Below are 27,522 nucleotides of genomic sequence, written 5' to 3'. Positions count from 1 at the left end.
ATGTCCAAAAGAGTTATTCTTTTACTTTGATTAGCTAACGTGCAATGGTTAGTCTTTATAACATATATGGCTGCTATGGATGAATGGATGGGAAGCCCTTAGCATTTGGGGTGTAGTTAGAGATCAAGCACCATTAACTACTGCCGTTGTGATTGTTACTGAGTGGTTTTGCCAGGTTATTTGCCTCTCCAAAATAACAACTGAGTTATGACTAACCATTTGTATCTAGCGATTAGAGTTGCTGTTCACTCCACTCATCTGTAAATATACATAGACAGTACAGGATGATGAAAAGCAGGACACCTTTGGGTGGTGCAAGACTCAGGTACAAGGCAGACCTACAAAGGCCTACAGAGTTGAGGAAGAATTGGGAAAATTGACAGTGGCTGCTGAGATTTTCCTTGCATGGAGAGGTTGGCATGGTACCACACAGTGGAGCTTCTTCATGAAGCAGAGGGGAGGCCTCGGGCAACTCCATGACGAAAGATCTCTTAGAGTGTTACCCCATGGTGATTGGTTATGGCAGGATCCTTGATGCGCAGCAGAGTGACACCATTCCAGAATTGCTGTTAGTGTGCTGCTCTGGCTAGATATCAGGGATCTCTAGTTTCCTCTTTTGCCTCTTTTTATTTTCTTCCAAAAGAATAATCTGGGTCCCCAGTTAGGAAATGTATAGCCAATTACTACTGAATTGGAGGAGAGATCTGGACTTCCTCTAATAAAACAATGAGTCTTTTCTATGTTCCTCTTTTTACTTCCTCATAGATATATGAAGAGATATAAGAGGTTTTCTTAGCCCAGGGGTTCTTCCCCCACCTCCAGCTTTATAGTATTATATGGGACAAATATATATATATATATATATATACATACATATATATATATATATATTTAGAATGATGTTTTGATATACATAGCCTTTGTGAAATGAACACCCCATAGTCAAATTAATTAACCTACCTAACACCTTCTATAGTTATAAATAGGAGGGGAGTATTTGACACTCTCTTAGAAAATTTCAGCTACCCTAGTCAGTATTATTAATCATGCTGTATACTAGATCCCAGAATCTATTCACCTTATAACTGAAAGATTATATACATGGTCAACATCGACCCCATTCCCTTCAGTTTCCAACAATTACTTTGCTGCTCTCTGCTTCTGTGAGTCTTTTTTAGATTCCACATATACATGAGCTTATTCAGTATTTTTCTTGCTATCACTGACTTATTTCACTTAGCATAGTAGCAAGTTTATCTGTCTTTCTGCATATATCATGGAGCCCATGTTGAGAAGCATAGGTTCTGATGCTTAGTATTTCATGGTGAACCATCTTCACCTAACCATCATCACCCTTCTGAGGAACTAAAGCTGATCTCTCCATAGACATAGAAGCCTTGTCAGGGAGCATGCTAGAACATTTGGATGGTGTACAATAGACATTATAGAGATGCAGAGTATAATGAGACTTAAACATTAATTCACAAACTTATTCATAGTCCCTAACCTTCTGCATCCTGATCCAGAGAGCAGGGGAAACCAACTAGAGGAAAATGTCCACTTGAGATCAATGTAGGTGGGCACAAGTACTTCTTTGAATACGTAATCAACATAAGAAATGGAGGAATTCTGAAAATCCATCGGACTCCTGGTCTGAAGGGAAGCAAGAAAGGTCAATAGTGAGAATTTCAGGATTGGGATTTCACATTTAATCTGTAAACCTTTGTGCCAGTCCTAGGGCTTGAACTCGGGGCTTGGGTGCTGTCCCTAAACTGTTATGCTCAAGGATAGTGCTCTACCACTTGTGCTAGGCCTCCACTTGCAGCTTTTTGGTGGTTAATTGGCGAAAGGAGTCTCATGAACTTTTTCTCCCCAGCTGGCTTCAAACCATGATCCTCAGATTTCAGCCTCCTGAGTAGCTAGGATTTCAGGTATGAGCTATCTCAAACCCAGCTTAATCCTCCTTTTGTAGGCCTCCAGGTGATTATAAATTCACTATCACTTCCTTTTCATTGGCATTTTTGGGGTTATTCATATTTGTAAAGGAAGCCTTTACTCTTGTGCAGGTCTGTCTCGTTTATTTATTTGCATTCAAGATACTAAGGAACTTTTAAAAAGGAACTTTTTTCAATGAGTATTAATTATATACCATGCAAGGAAGCAATTGCCTCCACGTTATGAAATATTAAATCAACATGTCTACCATTCCCACATGTCCCAGAGATAAATACAGCAGTATTTTGAAGCCCCTCTTGGAGCTGTTTTTGCCTGCAAATTTATTGTTTTGTCTCCATGTTCAGAAAGCCCTGTTTCCTGTGAAGTATAGCACTCTAGGTAGTTTTTAAGGCACAAACTCCTCTGGAGTCGTCTGTGTCGGCAACAACTCTTATGTAGATGGCACACGAGGGATGGTGGGTTGATCGGCTCCTTTAAGATGACGAATGGGCAGAGAGTGTTATTGTCTTTGATTGCATGCCTTACATCATCTGTATGGAGGAATAAGAGGGCCATACTTTATCTTTAGCCATTTTATAAATATTTTAAGTCCTTATCGTTGCCTAAAGATATTAAAGCATATTTTATAGTAGTCGGAATATAAATATTATATATAGCACAAGATACCAAAGTAGTTTAATGAATTCATAATTTTCTGGTCACATTTATTGGAATGTGTTTTATGTTCCAAAAGTTCCATTTAAAGAATAAGATGCCATTCTGCTTCGTGACAACAGGGAGGTTCTAGCCTATGAAGGATTCCATTAGGAAGCAAAGAGACCAGAAGTCCAGGCCCTGGGAGAGACTTTTCTCAATCTCTACATTTAAAAATACCCATACAAATAATTTTTTTGAATAGTGCTTATTTAATCCCTATAGTATCTCCAACAGAAGGCTTTTTTTAGTCCTGTTACTGGGGCTTGAACACAGGGCCCTGAGCCCCTTATCCCTTGGCCTTTTTTGCTCAAGGTTGGCATTCTGCTGCTTGAACTATAACTCAACTTCCTGCTTTTTGCTGGTTAATTGGAAGTAAGAGTCTCAAGAAAGCCAGGTGCTGGTGGCTCATGCCTGTAATCCTAGCTACTCAGGAGGCTAAGATCTAAGGATTGTGGGTCAAGTGGTAGAGTGTTAGTATTGAGCAAAATGGAGCTCAAGGAGAGCGCCCAGGCCCAGAGTTTGAATTCTATGAATGGCCACACACACAAAAAAAAGTCTCAAGGACTTTCCTCCCCAGGCTGTCTTCAAAATGTTATCTGAGCTTAGCCTTCAGGGTAGCTCAGTAGTTCATATTATAGGTGTGAAGCACTGCTGGTGCCCGGCCAAATGAAAGACTTTTAATAGTCCTTTTCTTCTGTTTCCAAGAGATGGATTCCAAAACTTTAAGTAAGATGATAAAAATGAAGTTTTCAATTTGCCAACCATCCCTCTCTGATTTCTTTCTTATAACCAGGGATGAGGACACTGTTTGCTGTGAAGATGACATGATGATTAGGGTGTTGAGCAGGCCAGTGGCTTCCCAATGCATTCTGAATAGATCTCCCTACATTAAAGAAGTACTAAGTTGCTTTTTCCATTTCTAATATGTGAGGGAGTGTGACAGGTAGAATATGAGCACACCTCTTTTCAATTTCCCAGTGAAATATAAAGACTTCCCTCTTTAATATTTCACAAAGTTTCTCTAGCTCCCAGTGGGAGTCTATGCTGGGTAATGTTTGCTAATTACCAACAACAAAACTAGACATACAACGCTAGTAAATTACCTGACCCTTTCCATTTTAATGAGACAACAAGGATTTCTCGAAGTGATGTTGTTTCACTGGTTAATGGTGTCAGCAATGTTGTAATTGTGGGTTGAGACACATTAGCTGAACAACCCCATGTAGAAAGGGCTCTCTCTCAACGAGCCCTTTGGAGACTACAACCATATTATCATTAAGCCTTTGTCATTTGCATGTTGCTAATCACTTACTTTATTATCCTGCATAACCATTGTCTTTCTTTAATTGCTCTTTAAATTAAAATTAAAAATAGTTCTAAAGCCCACAATGGCTGGGATAGCATCTTGATTATGAAGATAACTTCACAGAAATGAAACAACTGGTAATAGATGGCTAGGATTACAATAGAGTCCTGCCGTTCCATACTGGGCTTGCTGGCCTCGGGGGTCTAATTGTGGCTGTTTCTCTTCCTTTAGCCCATACTGTTTGTTTAATAAATGGTTATTTATGGCCTTTTTGGCCATTATAGCAACTTTGGAGAAAGTACATTCTTCTCATTGTCTTGAGCACTGAAGTTGCATTCTCTTAGGCACAGGGATAAAACTGATGTGGAAGGCTGGCTCTATTACAGCTTGTGAAGGCATCCAAAGACACTGTTTCCCTTGCCTAGCTCCTTCCAGGACAGCTCATAGTTTTAAATTTTGAAAACCATTTATTCTTTTTTAAATATGTTTTTAATTGTAAAATTAGTGTACAGAGGGGTTACAGTTACATGAGTAAGGTAATGAGTACATTTCTTATAGAGCATTATTACCTCCTCCTTTGTTTTCCCCCTACCATCCCCTCCCTCCCTCCTCCCTAACACCTTCTTCCCTCCCCCCACCAGTTGTAAAGTTCATTTTCAACATAGTGTCATGTACATTTCATTGTTACAAAGCGTCAACCTATATCTCTATTTAAGCATTTTGTTCTTTTCCTTCCCTTCCCCAAATTAGAAATACGTATGTACAAGATGCAGGGCACCAGAATCAAATACAGTGAAAACATGGGTTAGACCGTGGGGGAAGAACATACCAAAGAAACAAAAAAAATCACATAATATATTATAAGTACATTAAAAACAATAGCAAGAAATAAAAAAAACGCTTGTGTCCCTGTCATGGGGTTCATTTCACTTAACATCATCTTATGGTCATATGTACATAGCTTTTGACATTTTCTGCTTGTCTGGTAAGATTATCCTAGATGTATACTAGTTATTGCAAATAAGGGAAACCATGGGACCTATGTTTCTTTGGGCCTTGCTTACTTCACTTAATATAATTTTTTTCTAAGTCTTTCCATTTCCTGACAAATGGGGCAATGTCATTCTTTCTGATGGAGGCATAGAATTCCATTACATATGCCACATTTTCTTGATCCATTCATCTACTGAGGGGCATCTGGGTTGGTTCCATATCTTAGATATGGTAAATAATGCTGCAATAAACATAGTTGTATTGGTAGCTTTGTTTGTGATCATTTGGATAAATGCCCAAAAGTGGGATTGCTGGGTGATAGGGGAGCTCTATGTGGAGTCTTTTGAGGAACCTCCATACTGCTTTCCAAAGTGGTTGAACAAGTTTACACTCCCATCAACAATGCAGTAGGGTTCCCTTCTGTCCACATCCCCTCCAGCATCTGTTGTTATTAGAGTTCTTGATTGTAGCCATTCTAACTGGGGTGAGGTGGAATCTCATTATTGTTTTGATTTGCATTTCTTTTATGGCTAGAGAAGTTGATCATTTCTTCATGTGTCTATTGGCCATTCTTGTTTCCTCTTCAGAGAAGTTTTTCTTTAAGTCTTTAGCCCGCTTACTTATCGGGCAGTTATATCTTTGAGGATTTGTTGATGGGGGATTTAATTTTTTGTTTTAAGTATATTTTAGATATGAGAACCTTGTCTGTTGTATGGCTAGTGAAGATCTTCTCCCAATCTGTGGGCTTTCTATTGATCTTGCTAGCTATGATAGGACAGCTAATTTTTTAATACATAGGATCTTGGAAAAGAGACACACTTCAGGACTGAAAGGGGTCTTAGAGTCATTACCATTTCACAGATGCACAGGATCAGAGCAGTTGTTGTGACTATAACCACACAACAACAAACAAATCTATTTTGTCTATTAGTGCAGTGGACAGAGGGGGCATCATGCTTTAGGGTTCATGCTCCAGAAGAAGGAAGATGTCATGCCTGGAGTTGTGATGAGAAGGTTTCCGGTTCTCTTATAGGCATATGCCCAAGAGTGGGTTACAAAATCCCTGTGTGTACAGTATTTTCACAATAAAAAAAATCCCTGTATGTACTCACATGTATGAGTTAGGGGCTGATGTGGGCTAAACCCCTGTCTTTGATTTTCTCTTTTAACTCTACCTCCCTAATGTTCATGAATACTAAGTTAATACTTACAAAGTTCTTACTCTGTGCCAGGCACTGCTGTAAACAATTCCGTTGTACTATTTTTAATCCATTTAATCTTCTTACTGTATTCTTTTTCCATTTTGCAGATGAAGAAACTAAGGCACAGAATATCAATAAACTTACTTAGATCAGAGAGATTGAGAGAGGGCGGAATGGAGCCTGGTTCGATTGGTCCCATTCCAGAGTTCAAGCTCTTGCCCCTGAAGTTGTGATTCATTTAAGGTTGTGGTTAAAGAGTATTTAATGAGCATACTGTGAATAGGATTTGCACGAATCAAACTAGCTCAAAAGCATGCTCTTCTCTAGTGAGGATGTGTATGCACGCATGTGAGCATGCCTGGCTCTAAGATTCAAGATCCCAGTTCTGTATATATCCACTAGCATAGACACATATGCAGAAAATTCTTTCATGCTAAAAAAACTGTAAGATTAATTCTTTTTAAGGATCATCAGATGCTTGGAACCTCAGCCACTATTTTAGGCTGGGTATGCCATTGCTAGAATCATCTAGAGACAGCTGGCTGGAAGTCCTTCGTGATGAGATTTGGCTTTTCTGAATTGTGTGGCAATGCCTTGGATCACTTAACAAATTTATCTTTTACAGCTACTTAATTTTCAGTGCACTTAAGATATGGACGTTTTCATCTCCTTGTGATTTTGTAGCTCTGGGTTTTGCTACTTTGGCCACTGGCTCACAGGAAACCAAACAACTGGGACCCATTTGGCATGTGGTGTTTTTAAATGTAAAAGGACATTTGAACTACATGACAAATGCTGAAAAACAAAGCCCATGGCACTGAGAGCAGAAAGGAACTGTTTATAATGAAAAGGTGGTTTCATTTTCAGTCAATCTATCACTTTAATGAGCTCTTTGCATTTCTTTGATTAATGCCCACCAAATGAGGAAGGTAAAAAAAAATTGATGTAATGGAAACAAAATGGTATATAGTTTTGGCAGCACAAGGGAGGATTTCTGTGTTTTATTGGTACCCACATCATATCACCATCTTGCAGTGTATATGTCTGCATGTTCCCTGGCAGAGCAATCCCCTAGTTTACTAGAAATGTGAGCCGGTACAAAAACGGAGAGCCTATGTTACTGCCCAAACAGCCTTTGTCCTTCCCATGGTGGCAGCAAGGACTGTTCCAAAATGGGAATTAAAAAAGAGATAATGATCAGGAAATGTCCCACAGAATCTTATATTGAAATGAGGAATCAAATAGGTGATTGAAGATCAAGAAATGAGGATGAGAAACTTTAGCAGGTAATAATTAGTGCATAATTACCAGTCATTCACATTGTTTAACACAGTGAATTAAGGGATTGAGACAATGCAGATGAAGACAATCATATTAGTAACTAAATGCAGGTAATCAAGGTAGGCTTCCTGGAGGAGAAGATGGAGAGGCAAGAAGCAAAAGGGGACAGTGTGTGTGAAGTAGGTAAGGGAGGTAGAAGCAGAGACTAGAATCAGAAGGGACCAATTTTCATCTATACTAAAAACCAACATGGAGGTTGGTCCGAGGGCAGTGGTGTTTACAACTAATTGATCACTAAAAACCAACATGGAAAGTATAGCTTTTCATGGGCTCCTTACAGCCAAAGGGGGCTTTATATCATCATTCTCTGGCCTCTGGGTTGAGATTGAGTGGCTCTTTTATTTTTAAAAATGTTGTTTCAGTTCTATTTCATTTAAATTAATTTTCATTTTGATTATCATCTATTTGAATAGCTGTTGTAAGTGTTGGGGAGGGTGTTGAAACACAGAGGCCTGAGAATCTTAAAAACTCCCCCTGTACTCCTTCATCTGTAAACCTTGAACTGATCAGTTCCTCCGTAGAATTTTAGTCTCTCAAAAAGACCTTTCAGATTCTGTAGATCCATAAGGCCCACTCAATACCATGTCAACCAGCTGTGTTAGCATGAAGAGGTCACATAAAGCTTTGCTGTTTCAGGGATTTAATTTTTCTTCTGCTAGTTTATAATTTTAAATTGTTTCACAAATAAAATAGTTTGCAAAATAATTTTACAAATAAAGAGTATTCAACTTAAGCTGGGTACTTGTGGCTTATACCTACGATCTTCTCCACTCAGGAGGCTGAGATCTGAGGATCATAGTTTGAAGCCAGCTGGAGCAGGAAAGTTCATGGGACTCTAAACTCCAATTAACTATTTAAAAAAGCTGAAGTAGGAGCTGTGACTCAAGTGGAAGAGCACCAGCCTTGAGCAAATAAGCTTAGGCACAGCACTTAAGCCGTGAGTTGAAGTCATGCTGGCATATACACACACACACACACACACACACACACACACACACACAAGCTCACAAATATTCAATTGATAAAATTTAGGATGTCATGTAAGCGAAAAAGAGGAACTACACATTTTTATAGCTTTACTGCCCACACCTAAGAAATTTGAGTAATCCTTATTTCCATAGCTATAACTACTACTCAAAAAGCAATGAATCATATATCATTTTCCTATGTTATCAAGTGTCTTTCCATAGTATTTTTGTGGATGTACAATTTTATCACAGTTTGTTTCCTAAAATTTGACATTTGTGGATTTTTCAGTTTAACATTATCATTTAATAATTATGAAAGAAAGTCATTAAGATAAGAAATACCCACATATTTTTGAATGTAATAGTCTTAGGTAAATTTTTAGATCATTTGACTTATATTGACAAAGTATGCCTTAGATTTAAAGTTGTAAGATGAATCAAGAACGAACCAAAAAATCAATTGAGAAATTTTGAGGAACAAGCTCTTGATCAAATGAAGATATTAAACCAAGTAAACATTAGATTTCTTTCCAAATCTATAACTATAGTTGTTTTTGAGTTGGGATTGGCTTTATTTGTTTTCCCTTTATTTTTTTCTTCCATTAACTACATCCTCTGAAAGACAAATATTAGACAATACGTTCTTTAAATTAACTTTAAGGAAGGAAAATGTCTGCTTGGAAAGATGGCTCTTGGAATTATATTTATTTCATGTGTAAGCTTTGTCTAAGTACTCAATATGTCTTACAAAGCTGAATGGACAAATAGCTATGGAGAATTTTTTTGTTTGGTTGGTTTCATTTGCTTTGGTTTGGATCCAAAATGCAAACTCTGAAAAGGATGAACTGTATTATTCAGTGGGGATAGCCAGCTCTCCAAAGCAGTAATCAAATAAAAGCTCTACAAGGATGTACCATTAAAAAGTGTAATTGTTAGCTGGGCACCAGTGGCTCACATCTGTCATCCTAATTACTACTCAGGAGGCTGAGATCTAAAGAATTATAATTTCTGCCCATGAAGAAAAGTTCATGAGACTTCATCTCCAAAATAACCAGCAAAAATCCTTGCTGTAGATATGGGACAAATAGTAGAGAACCAGCTGTGAGCAAGCAAGCCAAGCAAGCAGAGTGAGCCCAGAATTCAGACCCAAGTATCACAAAACAGAATCAATGTTACTTATTGTAAATAGAAATAAATGGGGACCTAACCCAACCCTGTGAATGTTCAACTAGTCACAGTGAGAGGTAAACCTTGAATAATGAAGCAGACATTGGTTTTCAATAGAAAATCCAATTTTCATGAACCATTATCAACACCAGAACAACTGTACTGGTTGGGGTATTTGCTTGCAGGCTATACACAAGGATTAAAAGTAATACAGAGAAAAATTACTGGGGTGCCTCTAGATTTAGACTGTCAAAGCTTTGTACAGCATGCTCTTCCTTTCATAATTTATTTGCCTGGGTCTTATTCACCCCCTGATAAGCAAAGTGGACATCAGTAGCCCGTAGATGCTACTACAGCCTTTTAAACATCTTTTACTTAAGGTCATCAGGGATCTAGGATTGGACCCAGGTTGAGGAGGACAGGCCCATGGAAGGCAGGATGATGGAGGACTAGTGAGTCCAACTCTTGGCTTCATGTTGTCCCCTATCCACCATCACTGCAGAACAGGTTCAAGTGGAGAGTAACTGATAACAACTATTCTGTTTCTACCACTAATTTTATGACCTAGGAACTAATAACTTCTCATCCCTAAGCCTCGGTTTCTTCATCTCTAAAGTGGAGTGATTGATTAGAGGATTTTCCAAACTCCAACATCGCTAATGTGGATCGGTGGATTGGTGTTGTTTAGCTTTAACCAAATTGTCTGTTTATATGGTTTCCAAGCTTTAGTCAGAGGAAAATTTACCAGCTTCAGCCTTTGTACAAAGTAAGGGTTATTTTGCATAAAATGAATATCCACACAGAAAAAAAGTTGTAGGAGAGTCCCCCTCTGTCCTCCTTGACATTGACTTCCAGTTTCCTATTAGGGATTTGGGCTACCTTAGGCTTCCAAATGGAAAGTGGTCAGTTCAAGTAGCATTGGTAAATAATTTTTTCCTTGAGTAAACATAGTCAACTGCCTACTTTCCTGACTCTGGGATCCATGTTGGTTGGAAATCACTGAAACAACTGTAAAAACAATTCACAAAGATAACCTGAGAATTTTTTTTTTTTTTTGCTGTAGGAAGATTTAGGACATCCTTGCTAAACAGGTGTTTTTTTCCAGCCTTTTTTTGCACTGCTTCTTTTTGAGATAGGGCCTTGCTTCCTGGCTGAGCATATACCTGGCATGCAATCTGCCTTTGTGTGTGTGTAGGTCGTGGGGCCTGATATCTGGGCCTGGGCGCTGTCCCTCAGCTCTTCAGTTCAAGGGTAGCACTCTACCATTTGAGCCACAGCACCACTTCTGGTTTTCTGGTGGTTTATTGGAGATAAGAGTCTCATGGACTTTCCTGCCTGGGCTGGCTTTGAACCGTGATCCTCAGATCTCAGCCTCCTGAGAGTACAGGCATGAGCCACCGGCGCCCAGCCACTCTGCCTATTTTAAAAGATTTTCTGTCATTGTTGGGATAGCAAGTATACACCATCACCTCAGCTTCTTTCTCAAAATCCTTTCTGCCTATTTGGCTTGGAACCATGACTTTCCCAATCTCAGTCTTCCATATAGATAATATGACATACCTATGACATTCCTAACCATAGGAATACAAATGGTTTTGTGATTTTTCTTTCCTGGCTGGCTTTGAACCATAGTCCACCTGATCTTAGCTTCCTAAATAGTTAGCATAACAGGCATGAATCGCTGGCACCCAGTTTGCGACTTTTTTCCTTAACTAGATTTTTCTTATAGTCCTTTCCAAAAACCGTTTTCCTGAATCAATGTGTGCACATAGATCACCAACCCCCCTCCAAGTGAGGAGGCAATTGTGCTTCTCTACATGGAATTTTCTTTACTTGAGCTGCTGAAGAATTTGTTGGAATACATACTGCAAAAATGACTGCTGTGGCTATTACTGGAGTTGCTCAGGGGAGCTATTCAGATGCCTCATTTATTGGAGCTTAATAGATTAAAAGTCCAAATTGAGTCTCATGATATAAGCCTAATCAAGTTCTAATCTGCATAATTTTCCCATAACCAGCAATGGGAAATTTGGATAATTTATGTCCTAGCAGTTGCCAATCATGTGTTAAATAGCATTGTTGCATTTACTTATCAAAATATTTTTATTGATCTTCACTTCATCTGGCACTTGGCTTTGGGACTTTTTAAAAATTTTTTTTCCTGGACTTAACAGCAAATTTAATTCATCTCCTAGATGATGTAATATGAGATGTTTCTCTTGATTTTAACATGTCTTTATAGATCATTTTAACAGTGATCTTTCCCTTTTACAACTTCATATTGAATACCTGTCTCAGCAAACCTAGATGACTGGGCCTAATTTATTTCCCTAGTTTAATGTAGCATATGGATTTCTAACCATCATTTATATGCACACAATAAAAGATAATTTGGCTTGCCACTTGAACCAATTCCTTTATGTTAAATCTACGGGGTTGGAGAAAGCACTTACCTTCATTTTTCCATTTAGTCTAGGGGAGGTGATAGATAAGAATTTCCATTTCCCTCTCTCCCTGGAAAGGCTTGAGGATTTAACTAGGGAAGATTTAGAAAGTACTTTGTGTTTCCCCTATGGAAAAGTACTATAATAAAGTATTTATTATATGTACTGAGTTGTACATGCTGCTGTACCAAAGCAAGTTAAGCCTAACCAAAACAGGTCCCAGTTGTTGTCTGCAATTGTTTAAAAGTGAAGACAATAATAGTAATAAAAAGTAACATTGGCTCAGCGCTTGAAATTGCCTGCCAGAGTTGGTACCTGAGAAACAGAGACCATCACTGGATTAGGAAATAGAACATGGCGGGCAGTGGCGCAGAGAGATGCTGCCTGAATGTGTCAACCAGATCTGTTCAGTGCCAACTGGCTATGCTTGGCCAAAAAGCATGAATGCCCTGAATCTTTTTTTTCTAAGTGTCTGTCTTAGGGATTGTACTCAGGGCTTTGGCACTTTCCCTGAGCATTTTTGGCTTAAGGGTAGAGTTCTACCACTTATGCCACAGTTCCACTTGTGGCTTTTTTGGTAGCTAAGTAGAGATGAGTCTCATGGTTATTCCTACCCAGGCTGGCTTTGAACCACAGTCTTCAGAACTCAGCCTCCTGAGCTGTGGCAGGAGCCACTGGCACCTGGCAATAGCTTTGAATCTTATCGACCTCTCTACAAAATGGAGAGATTAAGAGTCCCTCAACTCATAGGGTCGTGAAGAGGAAGAAACAAGGTGGTATTTCAAGAAAAGCTATTAGCCCAGACTAGCCTTAGGAGAAAACATGACATGGTGGCTTAGAGGAGACTGTGGACTTAGTTTGGTGGGTTTAAAACTGAGAGCTGCACCTTCAGACAAGTTGCTTACCTTCTCTGGGTTTCATTTCGCCTCATGAGCAAGAGGTCTCCTTAGGATAGTTTGGAGAACTGAATATATCAATGGTGGGCAGAGTTTAGGATTTCATAAGCACTCAATAGATGTTGACTGTGAGGCTGGAGGTAGAGCAGTAGAGCACCTGCCTAGCAAGAATGAAGCCTTTGAGTTCAACCACCCTCGTTCCAGTACTGCCAAAGAACTGCTGACTGTTACTGTTTTTATTTCCTTCGAGTTCTATGCAAGCCCCTTTCTTTATCCTCAGTGACCTTTACCAGTCTAGCTGTAGCATTTGTGACTTTGCTTTGAGTTCCATGAGTAACCAGAACATTGAGCCCTTCTTCTTTTCTAACACATTGGTGGGTCCACTGTCCTGTACCCTCTTTAGTCATTGTTCCTGATACAGCTTCTCTAGGCCATGGTCCTTCTTTACTTGTAGTCATGTACTGTCTCTCAGATGTCATGTACCTATGAGGACATTAACAATTAAATTTTTAAAAACTAATCTCGTTATTTACCATGTCTTTTCTCCTGACCCCCTTTTTTTTTTCTGAAATGCCATTTTCTGAACTTTTCATTAAAGGGCACTTAACGTTTTCCTAGCCACCTTAATGAGGCCTAGCTTTGCCAAGCCTTGGGAATAACCAGTCTCACCAAAAGAACTCTAGACACTGCTGATTTTCATTTAGCTGATAGGAGTGCATGTGGTACTCCTGTAATTAAAGGAGCGGGAGATTTGTGGAAAATAGGACCCAGTGTACTTAGGAGCTTTCTTCATGAAAACTGGGCACAGTTTTCTATGTACCTAAAGGAAACCCTAATCCTCTCTGTGTCTAGACTCACCTTTTAAAAAATATACTTTATTTTTTTCTCCAAATATTTCTTTATTGAGATTAAGTGATTACATAAATTTCACAGTACTATGGCATAGTTATACTTAGCTAAAGTCACAAACACCTTTTAACCTTCAAAATGATAATCATCATTATCTTAATCTACAAGACTTAGGAACTCTACAAACTTTAACAATAGAACTATTTCTACTAAAGCAGGTGATATGTACATTTCTTTCCTTTTGCTTAGTGTCAGCTGTTCCCTCTCTCATTCCCTCTCTCCCTGCCACTTGAGCCACAGCTCTATTTCTGGCTTTTTTGGGTGGTTAATTAGAGATTAGAGTCTCACAGACTTGGCTGCCTGGGAAAGGCTTGGAACTTGGATCCTCAGATCTCAGCTTCCTAAGTAGCTAGGCTTATAGGTGTGAGTCACCTAGTGCCTAGCTTGATGTTAACTTTTTAAAGTATACTACTAGAGAAGTAGCACTGGTGGCTCACACCTATAATTCTAGCTACTCTGATGGCTGAGCTCAGAGGATTACAGTTTGAAGCACCCCTGGCAGGAAACACTCTTTATCTCCAGTTGACCAACAAGAAGCCAGAAGTGGACATAGGTAGAGTGCCAAGCCTTGAGAGAAAAAGCTAAGGCTCTGAGTTCAAGCCTTAGTAGTGACACAGACAACTAAACAGAAAGGAGGTATTATTATTGCTGAGTTTTTGTAATCAACAAAAGCACACTGTTTGTGGGTTCACACATCGGGAGAGAGACAGACTGTCAATGGAAGGATATCTTTGTGGACACCTCATAGTTGGTCAGTTGCAAATGCTAATGGAACCAGCCTTGGTGAGTGAAGAGGAAAATGGAATATGAAAGCCAATGGAAAGAGGCCTCTGAAGCAAGCATGTCATTTCTAAATGAAGGTTTCATGCAAAGGAATTGATCTTTTTTTTCACAACTGAAAATGGAATCTTTAAATAAGATAAAATAAAAGGATGCCTTGGCTGGTTGCAAGTCCCGTAATGAAATACAGTTTTCCTAATACCGCGTGACCCGCATTTCTCCCTGCTTTATGGTTGCTATTCCTTGACGTACAAACCCATATTTTCTCAAGTCAGCATTTGATGATGGATGTCAAAATACAGTCCATGTATTATGCATATAGCATTACCGATTTAAGGTGTTTACTTGTCAAGTTGAAGAAATTCAAAAACGTCACATCCACTGAATCTGCACAGCTGTCACATGCAGTTTTTCATGCTCTTGAATGAAACTTCTGATAAAAACAGTTTAGTTTTCCCCCTTTCTATTCTAGGGGAAGAAAACAGCTAGCATTTAAAATGTGTGTTTGTAGTTATGGGCTTGGATTGAAAACACATACGTTCCAAAGTTGAAGAAGATGGACACTATAATGTCATTCAAATTGACTTACCCTGTTCACAGTGAATTCACATAAAGAACAAAGCAAAGTGCCATCATGAAAAGGTACTATGGAAAACTACTTTTCTTTCTGAAAAAAAAAGTTTGGCACTTGATAGGAAATTTATACCCAGGAGAGCAGAAAAACAATAATAAAAAAAAGCCCTTATATATTTTTCTGGCATTTCATGCATTATATACCTCCAAAACAACAGGCAATTATTGAGTACCTGCCATTTCGTTCCTGATTCACGCACGCTCCAAATGCCAGATTCAACCCCATCTTGTCATATTACTGGGGAGTGAGTCAAATCCGGTCACATCTTCTATTTGAAGTTTTGTCCTCGGAAACTTAGTGAGTGACTTTGTGTGGATAAGATGCTACTTTGCAGAGAAGCCCATGTGACACTTGACCAAAGGTGAGGGGGAGAAATCAAGTGTTGTCCTCTGAGGCTGGGGGGGAGGGGCGTGCAAGTTACCTTACAGCCAGCACAGAGCCAATGGCTCCACCTGTCCTATGCTTGCTTCAGTTAGGAAATTTCATTTCTACCCAGTGAAGGTGTGAAACGAGTAAGTTTCTCACATTGGTATGTCTCTACATGTACCCCAAAGAACTAGTCTCTGGGTTTGGCTAGGTGATGTCTCACTACTCTCATTAAACTTGAACTTAAAGGGGAGTGTGTGTGTGTGTGTGTGTGTGTGTGTGTGTGTGTGTGTGTGTGTGTGTGTATAAAATCTTTTTCCCCCTAGTACTGGGGTCGCTGTCCCTTAGTTTTTTTGTTCGAAGCTTGCGCTTCACTGCTGGAACTGCAGCTTCATTTCTGGCTCTTTGCTGGTTAATTGGAGATAAGTCTCAGAGGCTTTTTTGCTTGGGATGTCTTCTTTTTTTCCTAGTAATTTTTTTTAATTGTGAAAATACCGTACAGAGGGGTTACAATTACATGGGTAAGGTAATGAGTACATTTCTTATCAAGCATTGTTGCCTTCTCCTTTGTTTCCCCTTCCCATCCCTTCCCACCTCCCCCCGACCCATGTTCTCTCCCCGCTTCCCGCCAAAGTTGTAAAGTTCATTTTTCGACATAGCATCTTGTACATCTCATTGTTGCAATGGGTCCACCTGTATCCCTATTTAAATGGTTTGTTTTAGCCCTTCCCCTCCACAAATTATACCAACATCAAATACAGTGAAAACAGGGGTTATACTGTGGGGGAGGGACATACAAAGCAACAAAGAAATCATCTTATAAATATGTTAGAAACAATCTCAACAAAGAAAAAAAATCTGAATCCTTATCTTGGGGTTCATTTTGCCTAACTTCAACTTATCTGACCATTTCTGCTTGTCTCAGACATATACTAGTTATTGCAAATAAAGGAAACCATGGGACCTATGTTTCTTTGGGCCTGGATTACTTCACTTAATATGATTTTTTTCCAAGTCTTTCCATTTCCTAACAAATGGGGCAATGTCATTCTTTCTGATGGAGGCATAGGATTCCATTAGTGTATATATACCACATTTTCTTGATCCATTCATCTACTAAGGGGCATCTGGGTTGGTTCGGGATGTCTTAAAATTGTGATTCTCAGATCTCAGCCTTCTGAGTAGCTAGGATTACAGGTATGAGCCAACAGTTACCACCCCCTACCCCCACCTCTGCCCCAGCTAAAGTCTTACCTATTAAGATATCCTGCAGGACAATGTGGCCCACCCTCTCAGGATGCAGAAATTTGGTAGATTGTATTTTCAGGCAAACCCAGGAAAAAAGTTAGGGAGCTCCTCATCTCTATAAAACAAGGCAAGTGTGGTGGTTCCCACTTGACATCCCAGCTACACAGGTAGCATAAATAGAAATATCTTGTTTCAGGCCAGTCTGGGAAAAAAGTGAGAAACACTATTTGAAAAATAACTTTAAAAGAGGATGGACTGTGGCTCAAATGTTAGAGTTCCTGTCTAGCATGTGTGAGGCCCTGAGTTTAAGCCCTAGAACCACCACAAAGAAGAAAGAGGAGGAGGAAGAGGAGGAGGAGGAGGAAGAAGAAGAGGAAGAGGAGGAGGAGGAGGAGAAAGAGGAGGAGGAGAAAAAGAAATCTTGAGAAAGGATGGTTCTAGGGTGGTTACCTTAGGAACTTAAGGATTTTTTTTTCAGCCAGGATCTTTCAGTGTTGTCCAAGGTTGGTGTTCTGTGTTGCTGGTGACTGCTTTGTACTGCAGAAATATTCAGGCAGCGAGAATCTCTTCTTCAGTGATTCAGATTCCCCCTTACATCCCAACACGAGAACTCTGTCAAATGCCAGGCCTCAGGCATTCACTGGCAGGAGGATAAGCAATCAATTGGTTTAAGCTAACAGTCAGAGTGGGTTAGGTTATGCTGTGGTAATGACAAAAACAAACATATCTCAGTGGTTTAAAGCAATATGATTTTCCTTTTCATTTAGACCAAATGCTTTGTGGGTCTGGGTAACTCTCCAGGGTTGCTGTCCAGCCTTCATCTCCATGGTAACTGGTGTCCCACAGCTTCTGTAGCCTGGGAAAAGGAAGACGGCAAGTGGCATACTTGTATCAGAAGTGATTTCACATTGCTCACTTCTCACAGGCCAGAGTATTTCATGTGCTGTGGGTCCTAGCTGGCTTCAAGAGGTCACAGAGGTCGATCTTCCTGTGTGTGTGTGGAAAGGGAGGGGTATCAAAGTCTGTAAGCAGAATAAATCACTGGTGTAGACTAGAGTTTTAGGGAACTATCCTAGTGGGTTGGAATTACACTGGTTTCCTTTATTATAAAAAAAATTCATCAGAGTTTCTGCTAGAAGTGCTAATTATTGACCTATAAATAACACATAAGCTACATATTGCAGGGACGAGGATTGTGCGTTTCTTTGATTTTTCTCTCTCCTCTCTTCCATTCCCACTAGGATTCACACCTCCAGGAATGGACAGATCTTCTCCAGATAACAGCCCAGTGCACGGGATGTTGCGCCAACCATCCATCACGACCGGAGTCAACATCCCCATCATCACTGAACTCGGTAGGGGTCATGGTTAACTCTGAGTACACACACACACACACACACACACACACACACACAAATAATCTTTATTTTGTCCTCCCAGATCATATAGGTTATGAGGATGTTCGTAGCACTTTTTTCCTTCATAGGCTACTGTGGAGTTTGTTTTCGGAAAGGGATGGAGAGAAGGTATGGATAGAAATAGAGCAGATTACTTGAAGGAAAAACTGATCTATCTTTCCTCTGAGATGAATAGACAGTTTCCTTCATACTGGCCACTGTTTTCAAAGGAGCGTTAAGATGACGACTTTGAAATTGGGGCATATGTTGGGGAAGTGGGAAGAATGAAGGAAAGGCTTAGTTCAGTGATTCTTTCTGGTGATTTTTCACCAGAGGCAACCTTTGTGAGCAATCTATCTGTATCGCTCCTACAGTGTAAACTGTCTGCTGATATACTAAACCTCGAGACAAAGTCACATCCATACTGAGAAGGAGATAGAACACTGGGCTGATGTGTACAACTCTTCATTTAATTTTTCCTAGGTGAATTTCTCAGCCAAAAGCCATTTTCAACAAGTGACTACTCTGATCAAAAAACAAAGAGGGGATTTTGAGATCCACCTTGGTAGCCTGTGGAATCCATCTTCTATGGTCCCAAGCTACCATGCATGAATTTGCTAAGCAAAGCTGAGTGGTTCTTTCCCCACAAGACAAATGCCAACTAAACTGCTTGTGGTCCTGGGTCCTTTAACTTGAGAATGTTTTCTCTGTTGTTCCCTCACTCCTTTCTTTTTTTCTGTACTTTTCTCCACTCCCTTACCCCTAACCCTGAAATGCCCTATCCAATTAGCTAAACCGGGCAAGTTGCCTTTGGTATCAGTCAATCAGGAAAAAAACAGTGGGACGCACATTCTAATGATAACTGAACTGGGTAAGAAGCGCTGCTTTTCCTTGATATCAGTATCTCTTTTTGTTTTCTTCTTGGTGTTTCCAACAATCATTGGCTTGGGTTTTTTTTTGTTTCTATTTTATTTTTTATTTTTATTTCACTGGGCTGTAACAGAAAGCACTACCCCATGGCACTGCTTTGAATGTGTTTTTATTTGTGGCTCTGGTTAGAATCGACTGTCTTGTCCTGGCCTTTCTTAATGATTTTTCCCCACACACAGCATCAGCCTACCTTTGATCACACCCATCTGACCTGGCAGTTGTTTCCAAAGCATCTTTGCTTCTAATTCATTTTCTGTGGCCTGAGCCTTCTCTCCATCCACCCCCACTCCACCCCCGCACATGTACCCTGCACTCACGCCTTCTCTCTATATTCCTCTTCCAACACACTGTCAGTTTGACTGACATGTCTTCACGGCTCTCAGAGGAAGTCAAAGGAGGAATATAAAAATTTTAAGATAAGAAACCTAAGATGGTACTTTCCCTCCAGCTGTTTATTTTCCTTTATTCTGATTTTATTTGCCTTTTTTCCCCCTACTAGGCCCTTTCTCAGAAGCTCTGGTTCTGAAATCATAAAAGCAGCTAGTTCCTAGGGGATCCTTTCTACCTAAAGCCAGATTTTGAGAGGGGTACAGAAGATGAGGTCGGCGGCCCTGCACTCTGACTCTCAACCCCAGGTGGCCCAGAGCCCTCTCTGAGAGGTTCATAGTGGATTTGTCTGGAAGATAAAGACCTCTGGTCATAACTGCATTTGTCAGGCCTTTCCACGGTTGCCATGACTTGGTGAACAACCTCTATGAAGGGCACCCATCAGTAGCAGGTCTCAGGACTGGGGATTGATCTTCTAAATAGAGACAGGGAGAAGGCTGCCAGCAGAGGTATAGATGGAGAGGTGGAGAAAGCTCCTGACTTCAAATGACTCACAAATGAAAGGAGCACTCTATTTTCTTGGCCCCAAAATATATTTCAAAATAAGAGAGCAGGCTTTTAACACAGTAATCTTACTTGTGAGGTGTCTAGAAAGGAAGGAATAAATTGTCCACCATTCACCACTGCCTTATTGTAGATGTAGCTATTTATCAGGACAAAATCATTCGGGTCAAGGAGTACCTCACTATTTTTCTGTTTCCAAGCCTAGGAGAGGTATCTTTTTCATGTTTAGTGGAGTTGGCTAAAAGCCTAGGTTTCTAGATTGCTTGTCTCAAAACTGTAGGGGCCATAAAAGACCCAGGGTGCTCATGTGGCCCAAATTTTTGGTTGAAAAATTCGCCCAAACATTTCCATCTCAAAAACCTATAGCAGTATTTCAAAAATATCAATTCCAGGAATTTCTTCTGCTAATTGGAATTCATGGCCACTCACTAACTAGATTATCCTGGTTTGTCATTAGTGGGGAGGTGGGGATGGAGGAGCTTTGTGTAGCTCTGAGTTAATAATTTGAATAGTTTGGTTATTTGAGGAGGCACTCTGATGTTCACACCTTTTCCTTTTGTCTTAAACCCCATTTCTCTGGTAGTCATACTACTATCCTCTGAACAAGTCTCCTCCCATCCCACACCTCCATAGATATTTCCCAGTTATCCACATGTTCTGAGATGTGTGCTCTACAATACCAGGTCAGTCTTTATCTGCCGAAAGATTTTCAGTTAATTTTCAAGGTTACACAAGAAAAAAACTTTGTGTGGAGCTAGGTGCTGGTGACTCACGTCTGTAATCCTAGCTTCTCAGGAGGCTGAGATCTGAGGACCATGGTTCAAAGCCAGCCCAGGCAGGAAAGTCCATGAGGCTCTTATCTCCAATTAACCACCAAGTGGTAGAGCGCTTGCCTTGAGCTGAAGAGTGCCGGGATAACACCCAGGCCCAGAGTTCAAGCCTCATGATTGACAGCAAAAAAAAAAAATGTGTGGCACCATTTAACACACTGTCTTCTGACAGTATTTGCATTGCTGTTCTGGGAGATGGGCTTTGAGCCACTCTGGCTCTTCACCTGTGAATGGACAGCCCAGAACAATAGGCAAGATTTTCCTTGAACTCTGCCTAGTGCTTCAGAGTCTATTTCCAATGACTGAAAATCTAGAGTCCCCTCTACAAATATAGCCATTTCACCCCCTGTTTAATGCCATCCTCTCCCTGTCCCTTGAAAAGAAATAACAGATGCTGCCTCTTGACGATATAGATATATACATACATTACCAGCAGCTGTTATGGGTAAGCACATTCTTTCACATGTGGGCTCGAGCTTACATTCCCAGATCTCCAAAGAAGAATGCCTATGACTAACAACATGCTTTTTGACTGTTAAAAGACAAAATTACAGCTGGCCACCAGTGGTGGCTCACACCTGCAATCCTGGATATTCAAGAGGCTGAGATCTGAGGATTGCAGTAGAAGCCAGTCTGGGCAGAAAAATTACATGAGACTTTTATCTACATTTAACCACACACACACAAAAAGCAGGAAGTAGAATTGTGGCTCAAGTGATAGAGTGCTAGCCTTGAGCACAAAAGCTTAGGGACTGCACCCAAACCCTGAGTTCAAGCCCCAGGACCAGCATACACATACATACAGAAAAATTACAGCAAAGTAGTTTTGAAATATTAACTGACATTATTTGCAATTCTAAAATGGGGAAGCTCAAATAGTTCAGAATACAGGTAAATTATATTGATAGCCAGAAAAAAAGGAAAGGAAACTAAGAACAGGGAAGTGAGGTGTAGAGACAGCCTGATTGGTTACATGTAACATGTAACATCTGCCTAGTTTGATTGGCTTCTTGTGATTGGCTGAGACTCAGCTATTTGTTACAAGGATAGATTACAGTGTTTATATCAAGTTAGGTTACAGATTCATGTATACAGAGACAAGTGTAGGCCAAACTTGAAATATGTGTGAAGCAGCTTTAAGCCAAACTTATTCATTTTAACAGGACAAACTGAGGAAGGTGAGGAAAAGCTAACACTTGAAGGATCCACGAAAAGAAAGCATTAGTGTCTCTGAGAGAGACAGAGTGAACCTGAGCATCCTCACAATGTAATGTTAGTACACATTCAACATCAGAAGGGCAATTGTGACAAAACATTTATCCAGCACATGGCAGGACCTAGGTCCTGGTCCACATATGATTTCAATGAAGTCTCTTAACAATATTATGAGATAACTGCTATACTTTCCCCCACCTTACAGATATAGCAACTAAGGTACATGATGATGCAATCCTTTGCCCAAGGAGGTTGGTGACACAGTGTGGACTTAAAGTCTGCCCATTTGTCAGAAGCTAGATTTGGAACCTGTGAGCAGCAGAAACCACAATGTGATCAACTTTGAAAAAATGAAGCAAAGATTTCCATTAGAGTCTTTCTCTAGGGAAAAAAAGATGGTGTCATTTAAAAATAATTCCATGCCTAGCCTTTTATCCTATTACCATTTATTCTGCCTCTTGCAATAAACAAACAAAAGCTTTTTTTTAAAAGAAAAGTTATCAAGAAAGTTACTTTAAAAAATTAAAACAATAACTCTAGGAATGAGAATGAGCTGCTGATACATACAGGGAGGATTCAGAGAAAGGAAACCTCATCTATTGTCTTCTTAAAAGCACCATAATTATTCCAGAACGCACATGTGCCCTCCTTCCCGCCTCCCAACGACACTTCCCCTATTACTTGCTCTGCAAAAGTGATAATTTCTGAAGCCAAGATGGGAATGGAAATTAATTTGTCATTTAATTTTTAATGAGCTAAAGACATCTGAGTGACACAACTAATCAGTCTGAGCCTGTATGCAGGAGGAATCCTTGAGGGCTCCTCAAATGGAAATGAAATACAGCATCCAGTGATGCTATATCTGCTGAAGTAGCACAGAAAAGATTGAGCTGTTTCAGAGGGGGAATGGGAGAATGTAGAGCCTTGCAACTTGGAATTCAGAGAAAACCCTGTCAGCAAGCAGCAGAAGGCAACTGGGATCCACCCACCATCTCCCCCTGGGGATTCCGGAGGGTTCCCTGGGACCTGTTGATTGGGTGCCTGAATTCAAGCTCTGTGGACATTTAGGCACTCACTACCCAGGCCAATCCCCAGGACAGACTATGGATCGTGCCAGAGGGTGAATTCCTTGCTATTTGCCTTTGCTTTGCTCATGGTCCATTGCTCTTTTCCTCTGAATAAGTTGCTTTCTTTGCTTTGTGGCTTACTATCCCCAGCATGGCTACTCATCGTTGAAATATATTCATATCTCAAAGGACTTGGCTACCAAAAAACTCTCATAGGTGTTTTTCGGTCATGATTCTAAAACTATTCTAAAGGACTAGTCAGTATATGCTACTAGTCTTCAGCAGCCTGCCAGGGAGCAAGCCTGCTTCACCGCATTGCTCTCCAGCTCTCAGAAATTTAAACAACCCAATAGGAGCAGTCCATTGAGTCCCACTGGTTCCCAGTCCCAAGATCCATTGACAGCTTCCCTATGTTTTTGTTTCCTTTGCAGTGATTTCCATGTCTCTAAACCAGTCACCTGGTCTCTGGCTTCACTGCCCTTGTATCCTCTTAGGTACTCATTCTTGCCTTATGCTTTTTCTAGTGAATGACACAAATGTTCAGTTTTTGGACCAAGATGACGACGATGACCCCGACACAGAACTATATCTCACACAGCCCTTTGCTTGTGGGACAGCCTTTGCCGTTAGCGTCCTGGACTCGCTCATGAGTGCGGTGAGTTTGTCCAGCTCCTTCTTTCCTTATTCAGCAGGTGGGGATGTGCCCCTGGCCACCTCCAATGTCAGAGGCAACAACCAGAGCTTGAGCTATGGCAGCCAGCAGAGAAAAACCATCATGAGGTTTTGATGCTGACAGTAATCAAACAATCATACAAGTAAATACTTGAGTATACAAATTCTTCAAGCAAAACAAAAAGCAAGTGAAGCAGGAAAGAATAGGACCTGCTCCTGGGGGATTCCAGAAAGATCAAGAAAACAATACATGCTTTATAACAAAAGCTGAGCCCTAAAGAAGGGAGATTTTTGAGGGGAGTATACTCCCCAGAGAAGAAGGGAAGGAATCGGCAAACATCTGGTAGCAATGGGGAACCAAGTCTCTCAAAGAAGGCAAAGAATGCCTGTGTGCTGTGTGCTCTACCATAGTGCAAGTCAGGGATGATAGACCAATTAGAACTGAAAGACAAGGAAAATGGGCCAAGATTAGAACTGAAAACCCATTTCTGTGGTTTTGGTGTTTTTTTCTAAAGAACAGCAAGCAATAAAGTTGGAGAGTGCTGTAATGAGTTCATTCAGCTAGAGGATTACCTTACCTGGTATTTTTAAAGATGGCTTACATGTATAAGAAGGCGGCGGAAGGTGTGAATAAGTGGTTATTGTACCTAAGACTAAGGTGAAGTTGGTAGAGATACAGGAAAGTGGTACTTGATAAAATTTACAAGATTTGGGAATAGATTAAACATAAGTAGTAGGTAGAAAGAACAGTGTGCCCTCCACATGTAACTCTTGAGTCTTTGTTGATGAGAAAGCAGTCTGCATTTACCAGGCATGGGGCAAGGCTTGACTGGTTTTCTCTTGCAGGATGGCAAAGAGAGGTAGCTGGCTAAGAGATTCAAGGCAGCACAATTGTTGTATATTTTATTTTTTCAAATAGCTCAATGTGGATCAAGTGGTCAAGACATTTCTTTTCTCCATTTTTGTACCTTAAAACAAATAACAATTAAAAGAATGGATTCCAGGTTAATGGAGCCATCTTTCACTACAAAAGGCAAAAGCAGACATTTAGAATGGGTCAGAGCTGGGTATTGTTAAGTGTTCCCACTGAGTGTCTTTATTTACTGTATAGAAAACCCTCTTCATTTTGGAGTTCTCAAGCTCACAATTTGTAGAAATGCAGACATAGGCTGGATAAAAACTGACCTTTGGAGGATCCATGAAGCAGAGTTTTATTGAACACATTAAAACCATAAACATAACTCAGAGTCTTTATATACATACATTTCTTAAACTGCTAAAGAAGGCTATTCTCTTGAATGTGTTAAACAACTGATATGCTAATTATGCATTATTCTCATCTATTCATTAAAGCTAATTCCAGAAGGACCTCTATTTGAGGAAAGAAAAAACTTAGTGTGTTTTAAAACTAATTTAGGTGACTCTATATTCCTGAATGTGGTCCAGCTGCAAGTATATCTCAGTTAAAAATCAGAATTATGAATTTAAAAATAATAATGCAGTGACTTTCATTTGCATTAAAGTTGACTGGGAATCATGCCACTGCTTTCCAATAGGCTCTAGGAAGAAATACACCTGGCTTTCCTAGGGTTCATGAACCAGCCAGTGGATACTACTCTGACTTCTTACTCACTAGGAATGATGGGCTCAGCTTGGGCAAATTGGAGCAGGGTGAAAGGAACCATAGAAGCTACACAATGTATTTAGTCTATACTGCACGAGATTCTGTTAGGCCACATTGACTCCAAATCAGACTTCAAGTCATCTCTTTCAAAGTGTTTTCTTTTCATTCTGATCCTAGTTGGAGAGATTTCAGAAGACTTTTCTCACTTAAAAAAAAAAACAAAACCCTGTTTATTGTCATTATTTTCTTAAAACTACAAAATATTTTTGGTTTTAAAAAATTAATGTTTACACAGTTATCTAACAAGTATGAATATTGGCCAATCAATATATTCCAATGTAGGACTAGCTACATCATTTGCAAAGTGTGGGGTTATTTTCATAGATTATCAAGAGTTTCAAAATGACGTCAGCAGAATATTAAAGCGAGGTAGGGACCCTGCTGAGCACAAACCCTATGCAAACAGTCATAAAGTCAGCCTTAGTTCTAAGGAATGCAGTAGATTCAGTAGCCAAGAGCTGCTACATAGCAAGAGGGTCATATAGAGGCCCTGGTGTGGAGAAAAGTAACACATCTGGATTTGAGTTTCACAGATATCTAGACCATAACTAGGGAGTTAGTTTCCAGAAATTTACATGAAAGATCAAAGAGAATTGGTTTGAAATAATGATATATAAAAGCCATATCTAACATCCTTTTGAAATCCAAATTAAAATGCTTGAAAGAGTGGGTAGAAAAAGGATGCACACAATAGTAGGAGTATGAGAGCAGTAAACTCTTTCACAATTCTAGCCTGTGATAAGGGGGATCTGGAATCCAGAGTTGAATTAATTAACAGCAGCCATATTTACATAGGGCTTAGCACTGTGTCCAGCACTTCAACTACAACGTCTGATCTTTTTTGACAATCATGTGAATACACCAGCCTTAAAGGTTGGAGACAGATGTCTCAACTGGCCCACTGACCAATGACTTTTCAAATCAATCCTCTACATTCCTATCAAATCAGTGCAGAGCTTGTTTGCCTTGTCTCAGATGAACAAGTTCTGGAGTAGAGTTCTAAAATGGTTCTAGTTCAACAGACCCAGTTTAGATCTACATCGTTTGATAAAGTATTGCCTGGGATTTCTTTGATTTTCTCACCCAAATCTAATCTATGAAAAAGCAGATCCGTCATGTGCCCAGGCAGTAACTAGAAGGAGCTAAAAGGCAGGAATACAAACAGCAGGAGCCTGAGGTAAGCTTCCATCTCAGGCATTCCCTCCCAGGCACCATTGCAACAGCCACACAAATCTCTGTAGATGTCAATGATCTTCTTTTTCGAGCACTCCTCCCCAAATTGCCACTTAATCATGTGTCTAAACATTCCCTGAATATTGTCCTTCATAACTCAACTCCTGCTGCTTACTGCTTCATTTGTTAAAAGAATAATGTTTTTATTCATCACAGCCATTCCTGGAACAGATAGGGATGTTTGAGACATGGCCTTGTGCCTTCATCCTACAAATCAAAGGCAGAAACCCACAATGAAAGGGAATAATTACCCTTATGGGTAGAAGAAGAACACAACTTAGAAGTGTATTTTTCAGAGTGATCTCAGCTTGCTGCTTTCTCTCTTTCCCTCTCCCTCTTATCTCTGTCTCTGTCTATCTCATAGTCTGTCTCTGTCTCGAAATCTCTCTTTCAATATCTCTGCCTGTCTGTCTCTTTTTCTCTCTCTCACTCTCTGTCTCTCACACACACACTCATACACACACCAAGATGTGTAAGAGGATGTTTATGTTTAGGGCTGAAACTAGCTTGTGAGTAATTCAGATATCTTTTGCACTTGGCTACCACCTCCCTTTCCCCCACAACCAGTTTGTTCTACCACAAACACCCTAAAAAGAGAAGATAAACATGGAACCCAGAGTGCAGCCATTTGGACCTAGATAACTGACTATGTAACCTGAAATTCACCCTGCATCCATTTTCTCATCTTTTAAATGGA

The 27,522-nt window shown here is 40.0% G+C and overlaps 1 protein-coding gene across 1 annotated transcript in view; it reads left to right on the top strand.

Moving 5' to 3' along the window:
• Kcnma1 (potassium channel, calcium activated large conductance subfamily M alpha, member 1) overlaps positions 1 to 27,522 on the top strand; it is a 697,588-nt gene that overhangs the window by 650,139 nt on the left and 19,927 nt on the right. Inside the window, exons 24-25 of the mRNA XM_013025679.1 lie at positions 18,148 to 18,261; positions 23,761 to 23,891. Coding sequence (XP_012881133.1) covers positions 18,148 to 18,261; positions 23,761 to 23,891 — 245 coding nt within the window. The remainder of the gene's footprint in view (positions 1 to 18,147; positions 18,262 to 23,760; positions 23,892 to 27,522) is intronic.

This window comes from Dipodomys ordii, unplaced genomic scaffold (assembly GCF_000151885.1).
Source record: "Dipodomys ordii isolate 6190 unplaced genomic scaffold, Dord_2.0 Scaffold86, whole genome shotgun sequence".
Lineage (NCBI taxonomy): Eukaryota > Metazoa > Chordata > Mammalia > Rodentia > Heteromyidae > Dipodomys > Dipodomys ordii.
The sequence above is the reverse complement of the archived record's forward strand: the minus strand, read 5'-3'. Positions and strand labels throughout refer to the sequence as shown.